The sequence below is a fragment of the Canis aureus genome, chromosome 4, assembly GCF_053574225.1.
Source record: "Canis aureus isolate CA01 chromosome 4, VMU_Caureus_v.1.0, whole genome shotgun sequence".
Lineage (NCBI taxonomy): Eukaryota > Metazoa > Chordata > Mammalia > Carnivora > Canidae > Canis > Canis aureus.
The window spans coordinates 54490927-54510666 of NC_135614.1; the positions used below are offsets into that span (position 1 = coordinate 54490927).

General features: G+C 42.7%; 1 protein-coding gene across 1 annotated transcript in view; it reads left to right on the top strand.

Moving 5' to 3' along the window:
• ADAM19 (ADAM metallopeptidase domain 19) overlaps positions 1–19740 on the top strand; it is an 83382-nt gene that overhangs the window by 960 nt on the left and 62682 nt on the right. Inside the window, exons 2-3 of the mRNA XM_077895705.1 lie at positions 1874–1959; positions 6317–6387. Of these exons, the coding sequence (XP_077751831.1) occupies positions 1874–1959; positions 6317–6387 (157 nt within the window). The remainder of the gene's footprint in view (positions 1–1873; positions 1960–6316; positions 6388–19740) is intronic.

Consider the following 19740-nt stretch of genomic DNA (forward strand, 5'->3'; position numbering starts at 1 on the left):
AACCAAGGTGCATTCCCCTAGAAAAATTTGGTGATCTATGGGAGGGCCTCTTAAACAATGCTTCAGTATGACATTGAAAGGACATCCTGCTTGCTTTTTGCCTCATTTGCAAGTTTTGGACAATTTTTCTTAAGCTGTACTGTCTTCCTCTACTCTTTAGCCTTGCTTTTAGTATTTTTTTTTTTTTTGCGATCATAAAGATAATTTCATTCTTTAAACATTCCATGAACCATCATATAATTCTTTTTTGTTGCCAAAAATCTAGACTTATCGGAGCCACCAGAGTAGGGATATGCTTCCCTTGGTTTTCCCATGAATATCAAGCACCTAGTACTTGGTAGATAGTTAAGCATTCAGAAAACACATTACAAATAAATGAATGCATTGCTTCTGATTTTTACCAGTATGATGAAACTAATGCTTGTCTAATGAGATCATTTTTTTCAGATACATTTTGATTGAGAATACATTATATCAGTAATCTGAAAGGAACATCAATCACCCATAATCCTGCCACTCTACCAGAACAACTGGGGCCATCTTTCATACCACTCATTGTATTCTATATGATCGATGTGGTTGGTTTGGAAAGAATAGATTTTGGAGTCCTCACTCGCACCCTAGGAGTCCTATGGACTTGGCCTATTCTTGTGGAGACTAATTTATCTAGGTCTTGGGAAATTACCATTTTATTAAGGTTACCTGCAAGAAAGTGCTTATAGTCTGTAGTGCCTAGAACAAGTCTTACCTCAAATAGGTTTCAGTTCACCTTTCTTGAAAAATAGAAATCCTGCTACTTGTCTTGTTTTGAGGATAAAGGGAAACTAAGAGGTGGTAGTGATTTGTAAAGTAGGAAGTGATCTACAAATGGAAACTTGCCATTAGGGATCTTGAGGTAATGTGATGATGCTCTGTGGATCTGGGAGCAGTTTCATGGTGACTCTCCGTAGTACTGCTGTGAGATAAGCAGGCAGGTATCATTGTATTCATATTACAGATGAACAAACTGAAGCTCTGTGGGAGTAACCCATGGGCCTGACTTCCAGAACATACCCAGAATCCGACCACTTCATTCCTCTCTACTGAGCTCATTTCAGTCTGAGCCACCATCGTCTCTCACCAGGTCCCCAGCCTCGCCTTCTTGCTTCTATTCTCACTTGTGCTCCCTCCTCCACTGTACCCCCCCTCCTCCACCATCTCTACCCAGCTGGCAGAATGATCTTTTAAAAACTGAATACAGCTCATATTGCTCTGTGTCTAAACCCTCCAGTGCCTCCCAAGTCTATTTATAATAAAATCCAGACACTTTCCATGGCCTCTGTGATATCAGATGTATGGCTGTCTTGCTGACCATATCTCCTACCAGCTTCCCTGCTCATTTACTAGATTCTCATTACCTCTACTTTCTGCTTGTTCCTTAAATGGGCCAAGTCCACCTGAGCTCAGGCAGGACGATTGCACTTGCTAGTCCTTCTCCTTGGGGCTTTCTTCCCCCAGATCTTTTCACGACTGCCTTCTGGTCTCTCAGGTCTCAAATGCCATCTTTGCTAATCATCCTGTCTAAAATAGGCACCTCCTCTTCATGGTTTCTTTATTCCATGACCCTACTGGACTGTTTGAGAATATTTGTGTATTGGGCATCTCCCATCTGTAGAAAGTAAACTGTGAGGAGGACAGAGACTTTGTTATCCTTGTTTTCCAGTATGGCCAACAACTAGCAGAGTCCCTGACCCATAGTAAGTGCCAAGAGCCTGGCATCCAGCAGGTTTTCTGATGACCCAATAGGGGTTTTTCTCCATTTGACAGTGGATGCCTAGCTTAGCTAGGGTGCAGAGTTCTGGAATTCCAATGGTTGTGTATCCTGTATTGGCAGGAGGAAATGGGGAAGGCAGCCCCCTGCTCCAGCATGAACGAATAATACCTCAGTGGAAGACGGCAGAAAGCCCCACGAAAGAAAAGGTAAGACACAAAATATCTCATTTTCAGAGCAGGAGCCAACAAGCCCATTCTGGGAGGTGTGGGGCCACCTTCTCTACTTTCCTGGAAGCCCAGGAAAGTTCTGGTAGTTCTGTTTCTGGCCTACTCTATCCTCTCTGTGCATTGGTTTTGAAAATCCCAGACGGGATTTTCCTTCATCATGTGACAAACTTTTAGAAAACTTCCAGATGCTATTAGTTGAGGAAATGAAAATTATTAATGCTGACACAAGCTAAGTGCAAATGTGTGTCACAAAAATCACTAGCTCTCAAATGGAATTGATTAAATATTGTCACTGTTATTTTTGCTCTATATAATACATGCTTCACTTTATTGATGAAATAATGTACTTGGAGAGAAAAATAATAATTCAAGCTATTTTTAAGAGGCAGGGAAGGATCTAGTACCAAGGAATATATCTTATAATGCAATAGGCTTCTTGGGCCATGACACCAGCAAAATGCACGGGTTTTAATCAAGGGGAGGGAACAAGACAGAAAGTATTATCCTGTCATGCAAAGAGGACCTGTACATCTAGGATATTCTTTGTGGTTCTGGTCTTTATAGTTCAAGTGAGTCATGAAAGAGCTAGAAAGGAAGACATGATTGCTGTGTGCCAGCTATGGGACCTTCTACTTTCTGAAGTTCAGATTCCTTATTTATAAAATAGAGCTTAGAGGGGATAGGAAGAAAGAGGACTGGGGAGAGGGGATAGTTAATAAGGTCCTTTGGGGCTCAAAGGGTCCATGATTTATTGGGCAGCATATAAAAGCAAGATTATAGTAGGAGAGAGTGGAGAAAGAGCTGTGTCAGGAAAGATTTCAGACTCTGTGGCTTATGATTTTGGAAAAAGAGGGAGACATGCCTGGAATCCTTGAGGTTATGGCTAGAGTAGTACAGATATGTCCAAAAATGCTTCAATTTGAATTTTTTAAGGGAACTTCCAGCAAAAAATTTAGGAGAAATGAAAGTAACATTTTATCCTAAAGACAACAAGAGCACAGAATTCATTTCATCAAAAAGTAGGAAGGCTGAAAATAGCTTCAGGAAAAATCTAGACAGATTGATGGATGGCCATCCTAGAGCAGGTTATTTTTAAAAAATTAGGGTCTTGGGTAGTCCAACATATCCATTATTACTCAAGGAATGGATCCGATAGTTTCTGTAGAGGTTCTTTGTTCTTTCCAGATGTAGGATGCCCGGCATCCTCAGGAAGGGCTGAGAAACAAAGTGGAGCTCCAATTCCTGTCTTTATTCCTAGCCGTGGTCTGCCCAGAATCTGGGTCATTGTAGTTGGTAGGAATACTGAGCACACTGCCTAGTGCCGTAACTATCTGTTGAATGAACGAACGAATGAATGTCAGAGAGAGATAGTAGAAGTTAGGTTTCACGCAGACCTCTTATTCTCATTTATGTAATTAATCTATTTATCAAACATTAATTGAATGTTCACCGTATACTAAATATTGTACTAGATCTTAAGGGGGATGCACATACGTGGGACAGATTTCTGATACTCTGTGGAGCTGGTAACCTATCTAATCTACCCCAAACCTTTCCCTGTGGGATGTATAAACAGCGGGTCAGGCCGCTGCCTCCTTGGAAGTGATGTTGCCCCTTCCTAGCACAGAGTGGAGTTGCAAGGGAAAGCTGAGTAAGGCTGAACAGGGAAGTGCCTAGATCTTGGTAGAGCTGTTTCATTGTTGTGCTTGAAGTGTCCTGGAAACAGGGAGCAGCATATTTTAAGTATCAGGGTCTGAGCATCTTCCACACCAGAGAGAAATATTTTTAGATTACCCACTTATAAATATTTGTACTCATGTTGCAGCTTGTGTCTTTCTGGCGGAGAGGTGGCAGTGCTTTGATGTGTGTCAACTTTCCTTTCTTGTGTGGGCTGTCACATTGCCATCCACTCCTTGAATGAGGGAATTGCTCTGTCACTGTGTGCTTTTCCTCAAATGCCCACTTGGGACTATGTTCCTGATACCTCATGTCACTGGGCAGGGTCCTTGCTCTGGAACATCCCAGAGTAAAGTAGCAAGGGTTCAGCAACCAGGGTAGGTGTTATCAGAGCTGAATCAGGACATCAGAAACAGACATGTGGATCCCTTAGTGAAAGTTATTGGGCAAACAACCACCTAACTTCCTCTCCTCATGGTTTTGAAATGTCCCTTTTTAAGAGAAGTCAGTAGGATGAATTAGTACAAAAAATAGTGAAGAACACAGTTGCCCAAGCTTCCTGGATCAAAACGTTCAGATCTCATTGGAGCCCTTGGTAGCCTGAATGTCTCAGGGATGCCCAGTGCCCAGGACCCTAATGGGAAGTGTATCTGGAGCCAAATAAAAGGATTGTGCTTGGAAGAGGAAGGCCCCCAACCAGAGGTGGCAAAGCAGTGGGCCCACTTTCTCCAATGCAGTAACTAAGCTTTGGAGTCAATCTTAAAGGGATAGATGCCCCACTGTAGTGAGAGCTTCTGTGGACTGAAAAAGACTTAAAGAGTTTATCAGTTCCTTGGTTCCACGTTAAAGAACATGGATCTAAAACACACCAAAGTATTGATCCTGTTTTTAATATGTTTAAATATGCAAACATCTCATTTCAAATAAATAATTTTTCCCTTCGAAATAAGTTCAACCATCTTAAGTTGAATTGTTGAAGCATGGAAGTAAGTTTATTATGATTCGGATTTTTAATTTCTTTGAAATTTCCCTCAATAATAAGCTAAAAAGAGATGAAAAGTCCATTACTTAGAATATAAAGGCAATTCTAAAAACATGGAAAGATACACAAAGAAAAGAAAATTAACCCAGCATCTTACTGCTGAGAGGTCACTAGGGTAATGTTTGGATTTATTTTTTTCCACAAAAGTTTTTAAATAAAACATACGGTGTTGTTTTGAGCCTTTGTGTGGTGAATAATTATCATGTATACTTTCTTGATAGATTAAAAATTATTTGAAGTCATCATTTTTAATGATGGTTGAATATTTTGTCACATGATTTATCATCATTTAACTATTCTCATATTTTTGGACATTCAAGTTGTATTTCACTAGTCATTATTACAAGTAATGAGCATCCCTATGTATAAACCTTTGCCCATGCTTCCATTTGTTCTCTTTAGATAGAGTTTTATATTACTGAGTCAGAGGGTCTACGCATTTAAAAACTCTTAGTCCATCTGTCAACTTATTTTCTAGTGCTTTGATATCATTTTAAATTTTTACTGGTAGGATATGAGGGTGCCTGTTTTTCAGTATTGCTCTACTACATTGTGGTTTTTGGGTTTTAAAAAATATTTGTCGCTGTAAAAGTTATCTTTAAAAAATTTTGTTTTTTGGTGGGGAGCAGGTACCAGTGATGTTGAACATGTTTTTCATGCGTATTGATCATCGTATGATATCTTAAGTGATCTCTTCTGGGTGTATTGCTTATTTGGTCATCTGTAAGCTTTTCTTATATGTAAAATGTATCTTCTTTTGGACCTTTAAAACTTTATTTATTTTTTTAAGTTTATTTATTTTTTTATTTGAAAGAGAGAAAGAGAGAGAGGGAGAGTATGAGCCAGGAAGAGGGGAGGAGGCAGAGGGGGACACAGACTCCCCGCCGAGCAGGGAGTCCTATGTGAGGCTCAATCCCAGGACCCCAGGATCATGACCTGAGCCAAAGGCACACACTTAACCCAGTGATCCACCCAGGTGCCCCAGACCTATGAAACTTTAGTTAGAGGTTCTTCTAGGTATCTCCTCTGAAATGCTTGGGGATATCCAAACTGGGAGCCAAAATGAAATAAAATAAGAACTTACTATGAAGAGGGTTCTCCTGGTATCTTAGATAACAGCCAACATGCAACAGGAGTTTTCTGTGTGCAGGAACTATGACAAATCACTGACAGTTACTGTGTCACTTTATCCCTACAAGATTCCCATAAAGCTGACTGTTATTATCTCTATTTTATAAATGAGCAAATTGAGCTGTAGGAAGGTTCAGTAACATGTGCAGGCTCACACAGCGACAGACAGCACTTGAGTCCAGAACTGACCACACAGAAAATTTACTGTTGAAGATCTTGTTGTCGAGTGTTTGCCAGACCTACAAGAAAGCACTTATATCACATTTTAGCTTCTTTTCTCTGTGTTTGAGGACAAGGCAGATGGGGGAGGGGAACTGGGTCCTTTGGGGATTGAAGTCATTTCATGTTTGGGCTGGAAATGCAATTGACCCTTTCTCGTTCACTTCCTGTGGATCAATGTCAGAGCACTGTGCTATATCCTATGCCTGTCCCTGGAGCCTCGTCCCCTGCTTTAAGGAACTGACATTCTTTTGTTGTTGCTTCTAGCATCCACTCAAAGCTGAACTCAGGATAACAGCCGAGGGGCAAGAGCTGATCCTGGACTTGGAAAAGAATGAGTAAGTGGACTCCTCCTTTGTCTCCAATGAAACAATTCACTTCCCTGTCAATGCAGGATGCAGGTGCCACTGTTTTGGAAGGACACAGTTTGTAAAGTGACCCAAGCTCTTAATCTGTGCTTCCTTTGCGGGGAGAGTCTTGCAAAGACAGCATATCCACAGTCTCTTGACTTGCTGTGGAATTTCTGGACCATTTAACGTCTTTCTTGAATTTCCTCTGGCTGTATTTCCGGGGCCTCCACTAGTTCACTGCAGGCAAACAGGGGTGTGTGTGTGTGTGTGTGTGTGTGTGTGTACACGCGCGCGCGCGCGCGCGGTGTAATGAAGGGAGGGGCGGACTGGGGGACTTTGGCAGCTGACTTACTAGCTCCAGCAAGGCGCATGGCAGGAAGTGAAGGAGATTAGAGGAAAATAGCAGAAAGCAGAGGGGCAGGGTGGAGTGTTGTGGGATTTGGCACCTCAAAAGCGGGCTGCTCCATCTGTTCCGGGTCAGCTAAGTCTCAGATTCAGCCAATAAGGGCATGGTCAGCAGTCCCCCGGCTGCATCAGGCTGATTCTTCCATCTTCCTAACCTCATTCATCTCGGGTGGCTGCCTGGCTCAGGAATACTTCCACATTGATTTGCCATCAAGCACAGTTGTATCTTGATTCATGTTATTGAGCAGGTGAATAGACATAATGCATGGCCGTTCCTTGGCCATTCCCGATCTGCTTGGCCGTGGGAGAGCTCTCCTTACTTGGCTGGGGGATGCTGAGGCCTCTGGTATTTTCCCACTAACTGGTTCTGCCTCACTACCCTCGGAGATAAGGCTGCATAGCTCAGAAACTGCATGCCTCCTCTTGGCAGCCTCTGGAGTCCCCTGGAAGCAGATGAGTAATCAGACGCATCACTGCCAAGAAAGGGATGGATAGGGACCTTCCCGTATCTGGAAGGATGGGAATGGCTGCTAAGCTTGGGTGGAAAGCAAGAATATAAATTATTCCAAATTTGGGCTTTTGGATACTTGCAAAGAAGTTTTGGAAGTATGGTCAAAGTATGCCTTAAGCAGCATGGACAGTAAAGGGCTTCATCTGCATCTCTCCTCTGCCTCCAGTATATGGTGGCCTCCAGGAAGCTGGAAAGATGGGCATCTCAATCATTTTTGCTACTTTCCTCCTAACAGTGAAACCACCCCAAGAATGGGATCCTTTTGTCCCATTTCCCTGGGACAGACTTGGCTGGCTATGTCCCCAGAGGGGTTAGACCCTACCTGCTTGGGATTTCTCCTTGTGTTGTAAAATTCCTCTGGTCCTGCAGAGACCCTTAGAGGGTTTCTTCTTATTAGTCTCTCAGGAACCTGCTTTAGTTTCCCATGGCCCCAGCCTTGTAGCTCCGATCTGAATGTGCCATCACCACCTGAGCTGAATCCATCCTATTTGGTCTCAGGTGGTCCATTTGACCCTTAAGCTTCCTCTGGGTGCTCCAAGTGATGGGTGGGTGGGTGGGTGAGGGGTGTCATGGGTAAATGGGATCCCAGGACTCATCCTTCCCTCAAGTTTTGGAACCTGTGCAGGAGGCCATAGGAAGTTAGAACAGGAAGCTGTCTTAGAAAACACTAGGTGTGACAATCTTCTGTGTGGTTGTAGAAACTTTGAATCAGAGAGAGTTAGGCAGGCAGCTAAGATCACACAGCCAGTAAACGAGAGATGTGAGAGACTAGGATCATTTATGTTCTTGGCTTGGGTCTGGAGGCACAGAAACTCAGGATCAGCTCACTAGCTGTGTAATCTGGGGCACATTGCTGCAAATTGTGGAAGCTCAGCATCCTCATCTATAAAATGAGAATAGTACTAATTTCATAGGGTGGTCGTGCGTGAAGCAGTGTGCACAGGTGCTTACAGCGCACATAGTGAGTGATCCGCTACCGTGGTGACTTTGATTGTTCCACCTGAGAGCTTCCAGAGGAGAGCCCTCGTGCAGTTCTCTTGTCTGCTGCTCCAGGCAGCTCTTTCGTCTCCCAGTGAGCTGCGGGAGGCTGGATGTGGTTCCTGGCTTCCTTGAGTTGGCAGAAGGCAGGAGACTTGACAAAAATGGAAGCAGCAGAGCCAAGCAATATGACCTCATCAGGTATCCCTGGGGGACGGCTTCCTGCTATTTTCGTCCAAACTGGGCTTTTTGTTTTTGAACACGTGTTAGCAAGCGGAACTTGAACTGCACACGACTTCCTATTGTATTTATTTCCCAAAACCTTCTCATTCATGGTGCTTATGAGTCCGCGGATTCAAATCCGCTCGGGGGATGGGGGGGGGGAAGGGGAGGGATGCTTTTCTGATTTTTCAAATTGCCGTTGTTAAAGTTTTTGTAATCCCATGTTATTTCAAGGGAAGCTAGGCCCTGTGCCAGGTGCCTTCTCAAGCTCTGGTTCTTAATTTCCTCAACGGATTTATACATCGTTATTCATCTGTTATGCATCTGTAGCATTGTTGGCAGCAGTGTCACTACTGGGGACATGGCTGTGACTAGAACAGTTCTGCCCTTATGGAGCTTATATTCTCATGGCAGGAACAGTAAACGGATAAGCAAGTGAACTGTCAAACGTCCAGAGACAAGCAGTATGGAGGAAACCAAGTAGGGGGTGAAGGGAGGGGTCTGGAGGGAGGTGCTTTTCAGAATGGTGGTCAGGAAAGGCCTTGGTGGTGAATTGATACTGGAGTCAAGACCTGAAGGAGGTGAGGAAGTGAGCCACGTAGATGGCTAAGAGACAGCAACTCCAAGGAGAAGCAACAGCAAGTGCAAAGCTCCTGATAGGTTATGAAGTTTGCCTTTCTTCTCTGCCCTTCCCCTACCCCCCACCATACATTTCCCCTTATATGGGATTCTCAGGCCTCTCAGGGCAAGGGCTTCTGGGACTGTGAGGGAAGGGAGAGAACATTTCTAATTTACTTTTCATCATCTCGAGGTGTCTGGCCTTCTCCCATCAAGTCAAAGCCCACGTGCTAATGCATGGCCCAAAATAGCAGTGAGCAGGCATTTAATGGAATTCGCACATAGAGAGATTGCCAAGAATGGTGAGGATGGAAGAGCAGGAGGATGGGCCAGGAGAACGGGCATGTAGTAAATGGGCCTTCAGCTCAGGAGGCAGACACCCCAAGTTATCTTAATTCAATAGTGTGACAGCTGGCAGCCTTTTCCTGCTGTGAAGCAACTCAGAATAAATGGATGGCATTCCCATGGGAGACGCATGCCCTTCATTGAGTGCAGGTGAAAAGGAGTGGTATTGTGGGGCTCATCTCAATGTGGCTTTCATGTGTGACGGTCCTAGGTTCAGATCCTGGCTCTGCCACTTACTAGCTGTATGTTCTCTTAAGTCTTGGTTCCTTATCTGGAATATAAAGATAGCCCATGCCATGAGCCATGCGGAGGATGAAGTGAGATGGCATGTGGAAAGCCAGCACGCTGCCTGGGTTATATTCCATACTCAGTAACTGGCAGCTACTGTTATGTCTTGTTTACGATTTTTTAACTGCAAAAGTAATACATGCTCATTGTAAAACATGTAGCAATACCAAAATATGGTAAGTAAAAGAGTGAAAGTCTCCTCCCTTCAAGGAGAATCCATTGTCAACAGTTTGGTGGGCATACTCTGGACCTTTTCTACGTGTGTGAGAACACACACATAGATACTCATAAACACAATTGACAGAAGCTCAGGTACGTGGCTCTTGTAGGGGAGGGAGGAGCAAAAGTGAGATTATATATATATATATATATAGAGTTCCATACTTGTTTTTTAAGACTCAACTGTATATCTGAAGGTAGTATCTTACTCTGATAAAAGTGTTTATTATGTTGCTGTACATTTAGTCACACACATACATGTAATTTGCAAATTTAGGTGCACAGCTGTTATTAGGAGGGCCTTATTTGTGATTGAGGCAGTGTGGTATGTGGAGAAAGTACTGAGCTCAGAGACAGGTGATATAGAAGTGATCAACAAGCTAACCTGGGTTTCCTGGGTCTCAACTTTCTCATCTATAAAATTGGGATTTTGTCCCTGTTGGGCTCTAAGAGCTTTTTCTTGCACTGCCTATTTAAAGGATGTGGTGTAAGTAGAAAAATGGAAAAGAACTCCCTACCTCAGGAAGTTTGCTCTCCAGTTATAGAGACCTCCTTGAAAATAGGGCACTGGGATAAAGGCAAGTGCCTCAAAACCATAGACCTTGAAGTTGAGGATGAACTGCTAGCTCAGGACTCACCATTTAGGCAACATAAACACGGGAAGGGAAATGACAGGGAAGAAATTATAGGCTGCTATTTCCACAGCCCACAGATTTGAGGCATAAATCCATAATATTTTTTCAGCATGTAATTTTCCCCATGCCCTGAGGACTGCCTCATCAACCCAAAAGCTACACTGGACAAAATTTGTTTGCTGAAATCAAATGGAATCTTCCTTAGCTGTAAAGCGTCTAGGGAGATGAACACCTCCAGGAAATGTAGGGTCTGGCTCACTCCCTTCTCGTTTCTGTACTTTTTCCCAAGGAGGGCCCATTGAACTGTTCAGTCAGCCTGCTGGGTGCTCATTGGGCTGCATTACTTGAGGACAAGATCACTAGGTTACAAGGTCACCTTCAAAGGCACACAAGCAGCTCAGCCAGTGGGCACTCTGCCCAGAGGACCTTTGGCCATGCACTTTTCTCTGCTGGTCTCTTGAGCACATTCTGGAACTCTTAATTTCCTCGGCATACTGTCCTTCCTTGAGTCCAAATGATGATAAGATTCAGATTTTGGCTTGGGAAAGAGAGAGCTATCGTTCAGTCTCACCCGATTTGTTGTGCTCCAGCCCAGCTAGCTAAAGGGAGATCCTGTTTGCATGAGTCTAACTAATAAGAGTGGACATTTGTTTTCTTGTGTGTGTATGCCTACCTCCAGGCCTCATAGACAACAGAGTTTGGTCCTTTAGAGGCTCAGTGATTGTCGTGACCACCATTACTTTTGATGTTAATCTCTCCTCCTCTCTAATTTCTTATTAGTCCTTCAGAAAGGTCCCTGAGAAGGAGACTGCTCTTGTTGTCCTGGAAATCAGGCGACAACCTGGAAAATCAACAGTCATTCAATGCTAATGGAGTGATCTAGTGCCCTAACTTTCTCCTTTTTCCCTCAATTCTTTGAATTGTATAGTACTGGAGGACTGGAGAAGGAGAGAATTAGCAGGCAGGAAAGGAGTTTTTTTCTAGCAAGAGACAGGCTGGGTTAGTTACCACCTCCTAGTGCTGCACTTTCCCAGGAAGCCTGGTAGAAATATGTAGCTGATCCAGAGCATAATCCTGAATACACCCAAGCCATGGCGCTCTCTGCCACCTCCACCTTCCCAGCTTCCTCTTGAGTTGGGAGTAGACTTTACATCTTATCTAGGATAAAGGACAGCTCTGTTTGACCCTCTCTTGTCAGGAGCTTCATTTGTTGTTAGCAAAATTCAATTTCCTGGATCAAAGAGAGGCTTAAGAAAGGCTTAGATGCTATCCCAATGCTCTTGGTAAACCATGCTTCACTGAGTTGCATTTAAATGAGTCAACAGACATATGGGTTACATTTCACTTAAAATACACATGGCTTAAGAAATTAGAGGATATCATTCTTTAACCAAGTATTTGGCAGACCTAAAGTATTCAAAATGTTTTTCCAAACTCGGCACGCAGCTGGGCTCCCCATTCCCTGCAGCAGAGATAGTATAACCCAAGGAGCCGGTGCCGAGGAAATGGTTGAGTGGATGGGTGGGGACACCAGAATTTGATGAGAGCCACCTGTGGGTGTCTGAAATTTTCTTCAAAGACTTTCTCAAGCATCCAGAACTGAATTAACCCTGCCGTGTTGACTCTGAGGCAGTGAATGCATAAGCGGTTACAAATTCCAAGCACTGTGCTAGACACCTTGCCCCAGAGACACCTAATGGTCCTGTCTGAGATGTAGTTTCCAATATAGCTTTGTAGACTGCAATTGATTTTATCTACTGTTTCCACGTTGTCCAGAAACCCTGGAGTTGCAGACCAAATAGACTGCTAGCCAATCTGATGTGATCTTTTTGCAAGCCAAATTCTTGCATAAGTAGGGTCTTTATTATTTCTAAATCACTGGAGATGTGATATTTCTATCTTAGAAGCCCTTGCATAAATTGAGTTTCAGTAATTAAGAGTGCTGATCTGAAGGGATGCACCTATACAGTTGACAGAAGAGAGTATCAGGGAGTGTCTGAAATTGAAATAACCTAGATGTGTTGATTTTGAAGGCCGTGAGCACATAAACTCGAAACACCATTATCCATAGAGTAGAACAGGCTCAGGCTTTGGTGCCAGAGCCTCAGTTCCAGGCACTGACACTTCCTGGTTAGGTGGCCTTTGGGAAGTCACTGGCCTTCTGAATATTTCTTCCATCTGTATTCATAATAACACTTGTTCCTTAGTGAGCATGTACTGAGAGCCAGTTACTATGCAGAGGCACTTTGCATACTGTTTTATGTAATCCTCATGGCAACCCTTGGAAGGAGGTATTACCGTTATTCACATTTTATAAATGAGGAAACTCAAGTGTTAATTACTTAAGTAATTAACCCAATGTCGGACAGAGCCAGGAGTCAAACTCAGATCTGTTTCTTACTATATTCTCCACATGCATAGAAAATAAATAGTAATACCTTCATTGCAGGGTGGGCTGGGTTGAAAACTGAGACATGAGAATATGCTACCTTATATGGCAAAAGAATTTTGTAAATATGATTAAGTTAAGGATCTTGAGGAGGGGAGATTATCCTGAGTTATCTAGGTGGTTCCTCAGTTAAATCACAAATATATGTTAAAAGGGAGGCAGTGTGACTTGATCACAGACAGGAGAAGGCAGTATGACCATGGAGGCAGAGACCGGAGTGATGTGACCACAAGCCATGGAATGCAGGCAGCTATTGGGAGCGGGAGGCAAGGAATGGCATCTCTCAGCAGGAGTGCAGTCCTGCTAACACCTTGATTTTGGCTTAGTAAAATTGTCATTCTTCTGGCCTCCAGAACCGAGAGAGACTAATTTCCTGTTGTTTAAAGCCATAGGTTTAGGTAATAAATAGCAATCACAGGGAACAAAAACAGAGGGCTCTGAGGTTTTGTGGTAACGTATTAGGAGGTGCTCAGTACAATGCCCAGCATATAACAATAGATTTCAATACACACTAACTTTTATTAATGCAAAATCAAGAACAAATGTTTTCTGAAGGGTCTTGGTAATCCATAGCATTGCATGTGACCCCTGTGACTGTCTTTAAGCATGAAGTAACAAGAGAAAAACATAGTGAAAAACAGTGTGTGGTTGTTGCTTATCAGGGTTTCCTTTTTTTTTAAAAGATTTTATTTATTCATGAGAGACAGAGAGAGAGAGAGAGAGAGGCAGAGAACACAGGCAGAGGGAGAAGCAGGCTCCATGCAGGGAGCCTGATGTGGGACTCGATCCTGGGACTCTAGGATCATGCCCTCTGCCAAAGGCAGGCGCTAAACCGCTGTGCCACCCAGGGATCCCCTTATCAGGGCATCCTAAGTTCTGGTCATGTTCTCTGGTGCTCAGTCTGCCTTCAGATGACATCGTTCTGAGGAATGATGGTCAGATATTAATAATGATATCAACAATCATGTTAATTATAGCTATTACCATGTAGAAGATGCCTACAGAGCAGACACTGTTCTGAGGTCTCTAGGTGGTTCATCTAAGTGAATCCTCACAACTCTGAGGTGGAGGTACCTGTATTGGCCTTATTCAGCAGACATGGACCGTGAGCAATGTGAGTTGCTCAAGGGCCTCTGGGTGGGAAGGGAAGAGCCAGGATGTGGAGCTAGATCTGTTTGACTCCAAAACCCAGGTTCTGTATGTGGCTTCTCAGATGCCTTTTCCTTGCTCAGTATACTCTGTCTTGGTTAGAACTAGCATTATCCCCATTCTACCCTCCCTCTTTCCTTTCCTTCTAACTCTCCTAGGACCTGATTAGGATCTGGATTTCAGTGTACAGCAGTAGTGTCATCCAGGTGGATCTGGATTCAGAATCTGGCTCCTCGCACCCACTGGGGATGTAACCTTTGGCAAGTTTCTTCACCTTTGTGAATCTGCTTCCTCATACACTTGATAGGGCTAATTATAGTGGCCACCCTGCTGGGTGTTGTGTGAACTCGATAACGTAATGCTCCTAAAGAACGTACACTGTCCCTGGTGCACCACAAAGTGCAATAAATAGTCACTATTATTTGTGTTTTGCAGGATCGGAAAAACAGTTAAGAATGAAGTAAGAGGGAATTCCCCTGTGTTGGTTTCCAAATGTAATTTGGAAGGGTTGATCTTAAAACCCATTGCCACTGAGAGGAAATTCACTCCTACTCTCCAGCCATGGCACGTTTGACCTCACTGTATCTCCCAAATACAGCTTTGCAGGGTTCTCCAGCCAGCCAGACTGTACCTCTTTTCTGTGCCCAGCCGCTCCCTTGGCAAGGCCCTGAACTGTCCGATAAGGAGGTCAGGATTCCGGCTCTATCTCCTTCCAGGGATCCACAGCCAGGGCTGCGTATGTAGCCAGGAAGGATGTCCATGGTTTTCTTTTGTCTCAAGCTTATTTCTCCTGGCGGCCCTTCAGCAGGAGCACGGGGTAAAATGAATGGGAGGAAGCTGTCAGTTGGCCTTAGACGGACCCTTGTCAGAGCAAAGGGAAGCAGCGCACTTGGAGGAAGTCAGGAGTTGATTCTTGAACTTGAGGATCCCTTCACCATCAGGTTGTTTACCTTAAGATAACGATAGCCGGCATCCAGTGTGTGAGCATTTACTCTGAACCTACTATTTTATATAGGTTTGGGTTTTTTTTAACTGTAAATTTCCATGTAAACTTACTCAAATGGGGTTATACTATACCCTCAGTTTTATGCATGTTTTTTCACGTGGAAATATAGCATGGACAAACATCACATCGTTTTCAAAATTTTACATAAGAAATGTTTGGAGTGTTTGAAAAATTTGTTAATAAGATTCTAGAAAAAATTACACAAGTACAAGAGTTTCATAGTAAATGAGATTATACTTTATATGCTACTCTGTAATTTGCTTTTTTATTATTTACCTTCAATATCTTTCCGCGTTAGCATATTTATGGGTCTGTCTCATTCTTTTTAATGGTCACCTAGGATTCCACTAAATGGATGGGTCAAAATTTATTAATTTCCCTATTAGTGGAGAGTCAGTTTCCAGTTTCTTGCTATTACAAATCCTGCTGCAGTAATCAGCTGACACATTATCTTTAAGAACATTTGCAAGCATTTCTGTGGGCTTGATACTTACAGATAGAGTTGCAAGGTCACTTAGCATATATGTTTAAAACGGTTTCAGTTTTTATCAGCTGTACCTCTTACTCCACAGCTTCTGCCCCCAAGGGCTGAACCATTTTACAGTCATACAGCAGAATGTGAGAGCATATGATAGACACATTTCCATGTAAATTGATCAGGTGATTTTTTTAAGTGACAATTTTTAATGGCTGTATAATATTACATTTTATGTGCATGCTGTAATTAACTTGGAAAATTTCCTATAATGAAAAATTATCAAATGCATGCAGAGGTAGAATAAAATAATGAATCCCCATATACCCATCATCCAGATTCAGTAATAATAAAGATGCCATGAGTAATGTAATTACTCCATATTGATGGACATTCAAGCTATTTCTTTTCCTCCTCCTCCTCCTCCTCCTCCTCCTCCTCCTCCTCCTCCTCCTCCTCCTCCTCCTCCTCCTCCTCTTCTTCTTCTTCTTCTTCTTCTTCTTCTTCTTCTTCTTCTTCTTCTTCTCATTTTTAACAATGTTGAAGTGAACACTCTTATATTCTTTGGAAGGTACTTCTAGAGGATCACCTTCTAGGTTTCAATCACTGCATCAGGGTACTTCATGTGGAACACACGGATAAAGGCACTTTGCTTTTGGCTTTTTTCTAAGTTACATCCTCAAGCCCTTGTGGAGCGAACTTGTTTTCACACACCGATGGGTTGATAATTTTTAAAAAAGATTTTTTAAATTTATTTATTCATGAGAGACACAGAGAGAAAGACAGAGACACAGGCAGTCCTCGCAGGGAGCCTGATGTGGGACTCGATCCCCATCCCAGGATCACACCCTGAGCCAAAGGCAGATGCTCAACTGGTGAGCCACCCAGGTGTCCTGATGGGTTGATTTTTGAGCTTGGATACACACTCTTTAAGCCCAACTTTCCTGCCATTTTTAAAAACAGCTTTATTGATCTATAACTCATATACTATAAAGTTTATCCACTTAAAATATTCAATTGAGTGTTTTATAGAGTTGTGTAACCCCACATGTTCTAGTTTTTGAATATTTCATCACTCCAAAAAAGAAACCATTAGCAGTTTTATGGATTGAATGTGTCCTCCAAATTCATATGTGAAGTTCTAACCCCCAGGATTTCAGAATGACCTTATCTGAAAATAGAATCATTGTGAATTTAATCAGTTAAGATGAGATCATACTGGATTAAGGTGGGCCCCTAATCCAACATGACTGGTGTTCTTATAAAAAGGGGAAATTTGGCCACAGACATGCACATAGAACATTGTGTGAAGATTAGATCATGCTGCCAAAAGCCAAGGAATACCAGAAGCTGGAAGAGAGGCCTGGAGCAGATCCTTCCCTGGTATTTTCAGAGGAAGCATGGCTCAGCCAACCCCTTGATCTTAAACTTCTAGCCTCCAGAACTGTGAGATAACAAATCTGTTTTTTAAACCATTCAGTTTGTGGTACTTTGTGAATGCAGCCCTAGCAAACTAATGTGAGTAGGCACTCCTCATTCTCCCACACCCCCATCGGCAATAAGCAACCACTAATCTACTTCTGTTTCTACAGATTTGCCTATTTTAGATATTTCATATAAAAGAGATTATACAACATGTGTTTGTGTGGGTGTGTGTCTTCTTCATTTAGCTTAATGTTTGTGAGTTGTATCCATATTGAATAGCAGGGATTAGTACGTCATTCCTTATTGTTATATTATCGTTACATTGTAGGGATATACCACATTTTGTTTCTTCATTCATCAGTTGATGGATCTCCTGCCTTCTAAACCAGAGCTAACTTGTCTCCATTCCACAAGGTTGATTTCAGCAAATGTTGATTGAACATGTGTGTGTAAAATCTTAGACTATGTGTGGTAGGGAGTAAATGCAAACACACCATCCTTGCCCTCTGGCAGTCTGCGCTCTCTGAGAGAGAAAACAGAAAAGCAGCAGCGTTCAAGGCAGATTACAAATGTAATAATAGAGTTGAAAGTAGGGTGCTGAGAAGGCAGGTGCAAATAGAGACTTTCTGACTGGGGAGGTAGAGAAAGCTTCCCTAAGGACAGTTACTTGGAACTCTGTCTTACAGAAGCAAAGAGGGGAGGTTATTTTTTTTTTGTCTTTCTTATTGAAGTATAATTGCCATACAATATCCTATTAGTTTCAAGGGTACGTGATTTGATATTTTTATACATTACAAAATGATCCCCATGCTAAGTTATTACAATATTGTTGACTATATTCCCTATGTTGTGCATGACATCCCCATGACTTATTTATTTTATAATTGGAAGTTTATACCTCTTAATCTCCTTCACCTATTCCAAGCTTCCCCTCCTCCAATAATGAACAATTTGTTTCCATTTTTCATTTGTTTTCATTTTTAGATTCTACATGTAAGTGAAGTCACAAGGTATCTATCTTTCTGTGTTTGACTTATTTCACTTAGCATTTTACCTTCTAGGTTCATCCAAAAGAGGGGAGGCTTTGGATGAGGGAGGGAGGAGAGGTGAGTGGAAGAATGATAAAGGAATGCAAACTGAGAAATTAATATGTAAATATTTGGTCTGGGTCAAGAGGAACCAAAGCTGTACTGCTAATAATCTCTTAGGAATTCAGTATTCCAACTAGCCAAATCATTTTAATTCAGCAGGGTGTTATGTAGGGAATAGGGAAGGGGCTTATTTTCCTTCCACAGCTTGTTACCCAAGATTTCAGTGCCTTAAGCTCAATTTTTTAGTTTCTTATTTTTGACTTTGAGTTGGGCTCTCTCCCCTCAGGTGAAAACCATATGATCAAGGAAGTAGGTGGGGTACTTCTAGGAAAGATACTTGAGGTACACTCTAAAGCTAGACTGTATTTTTTTTACACATCAAATGAGAAGAAGCTCTTTCCTCCTAACTCCCCATTGAAGGAAATTCGGGCTGAGTCCAGTAGATAGAGGATACCTAATGGATGGAGCCATGGACTGCAAGAGGCTGAGCATAAGGCAAAAACAGCTTCTTCACAATTTAGGGACGGGGGGTGGGGGGGGGGGTGGGGGGGAAGTCTCCTGAGAAGTGGGGCGTGGCGGGTGGGCTGCAGATGGATGGATGGATGGATATATTTTTAGACTTGGGAGATGTGTGGAAATCCTACCTTCAAGACTTCTGTTTTCTCCCTAGCTTCCAGGATGTGTCTAGGCCCTTCCTCTAGATTCTAGAGGTTGGAGGATGTTTCTACTCCCCAACCTTTGTGCTTAGGCAATGGAGCATGATTATCCCAAGAAAAATCTAAGAGAGGAGGAGGTCAATACTAGAGCCTCTGGATGGGTTCTATCCTGAGAATGAAACTGCATTTAAAAAAAAACAAAAAAACAAAACAAAACAAAAAAACCCCACCTGCATTTATGTTTCACCCAGGAAATATTTTGATTTTAAGAAAATGAGCTTCCTCTTTCTCTGTGTAGAACTTAGTGGTATACACAGACCTTTAGCTGACACCTTGAATACTAAATAAATAGGCCTTTGGGCACAATGGGGCAAGTTGTAGGTCTTGCTCAAACTAAGCTGAGGGCAGACATTGGGTCAGAATCCTTGGCTTTTTCTTTTTTTCTTAAGTAGGCTCCATGCCAACATAGACTTCAATTCATGACCCTGAGATCAAGAGTTGCATGCTTTACCAACTGAGCCAACCAGGTGACCTGAATCATTGGCTTTTCTGATGAGAGTCTCTGTTGTACTGGGCTTGAGCTCTGGACCACTCCTTGGGAACTCTTAGCTTCTTGTCTTTCCTTCCTCCTCTTCCTTCATTCAACAAATATTATGAGTGCCAACCATGTGATGGGTGTTGGGCTAAGTCATGGGTGTTCCCAGGAGAGCAGTGGCAAGCAAAACACAGTCTGTGCCATTAAGGGGCTCATAGCTTAGTGGAGGAGGCGGAGAATTAAACTACTAGGGAACAATGTAGGGCTATCATGGAGGAAGTAGAGAGCGCTATGAGGCCTGGGGAAGGGGAACCTACCTTGGGTTAGGGATAAG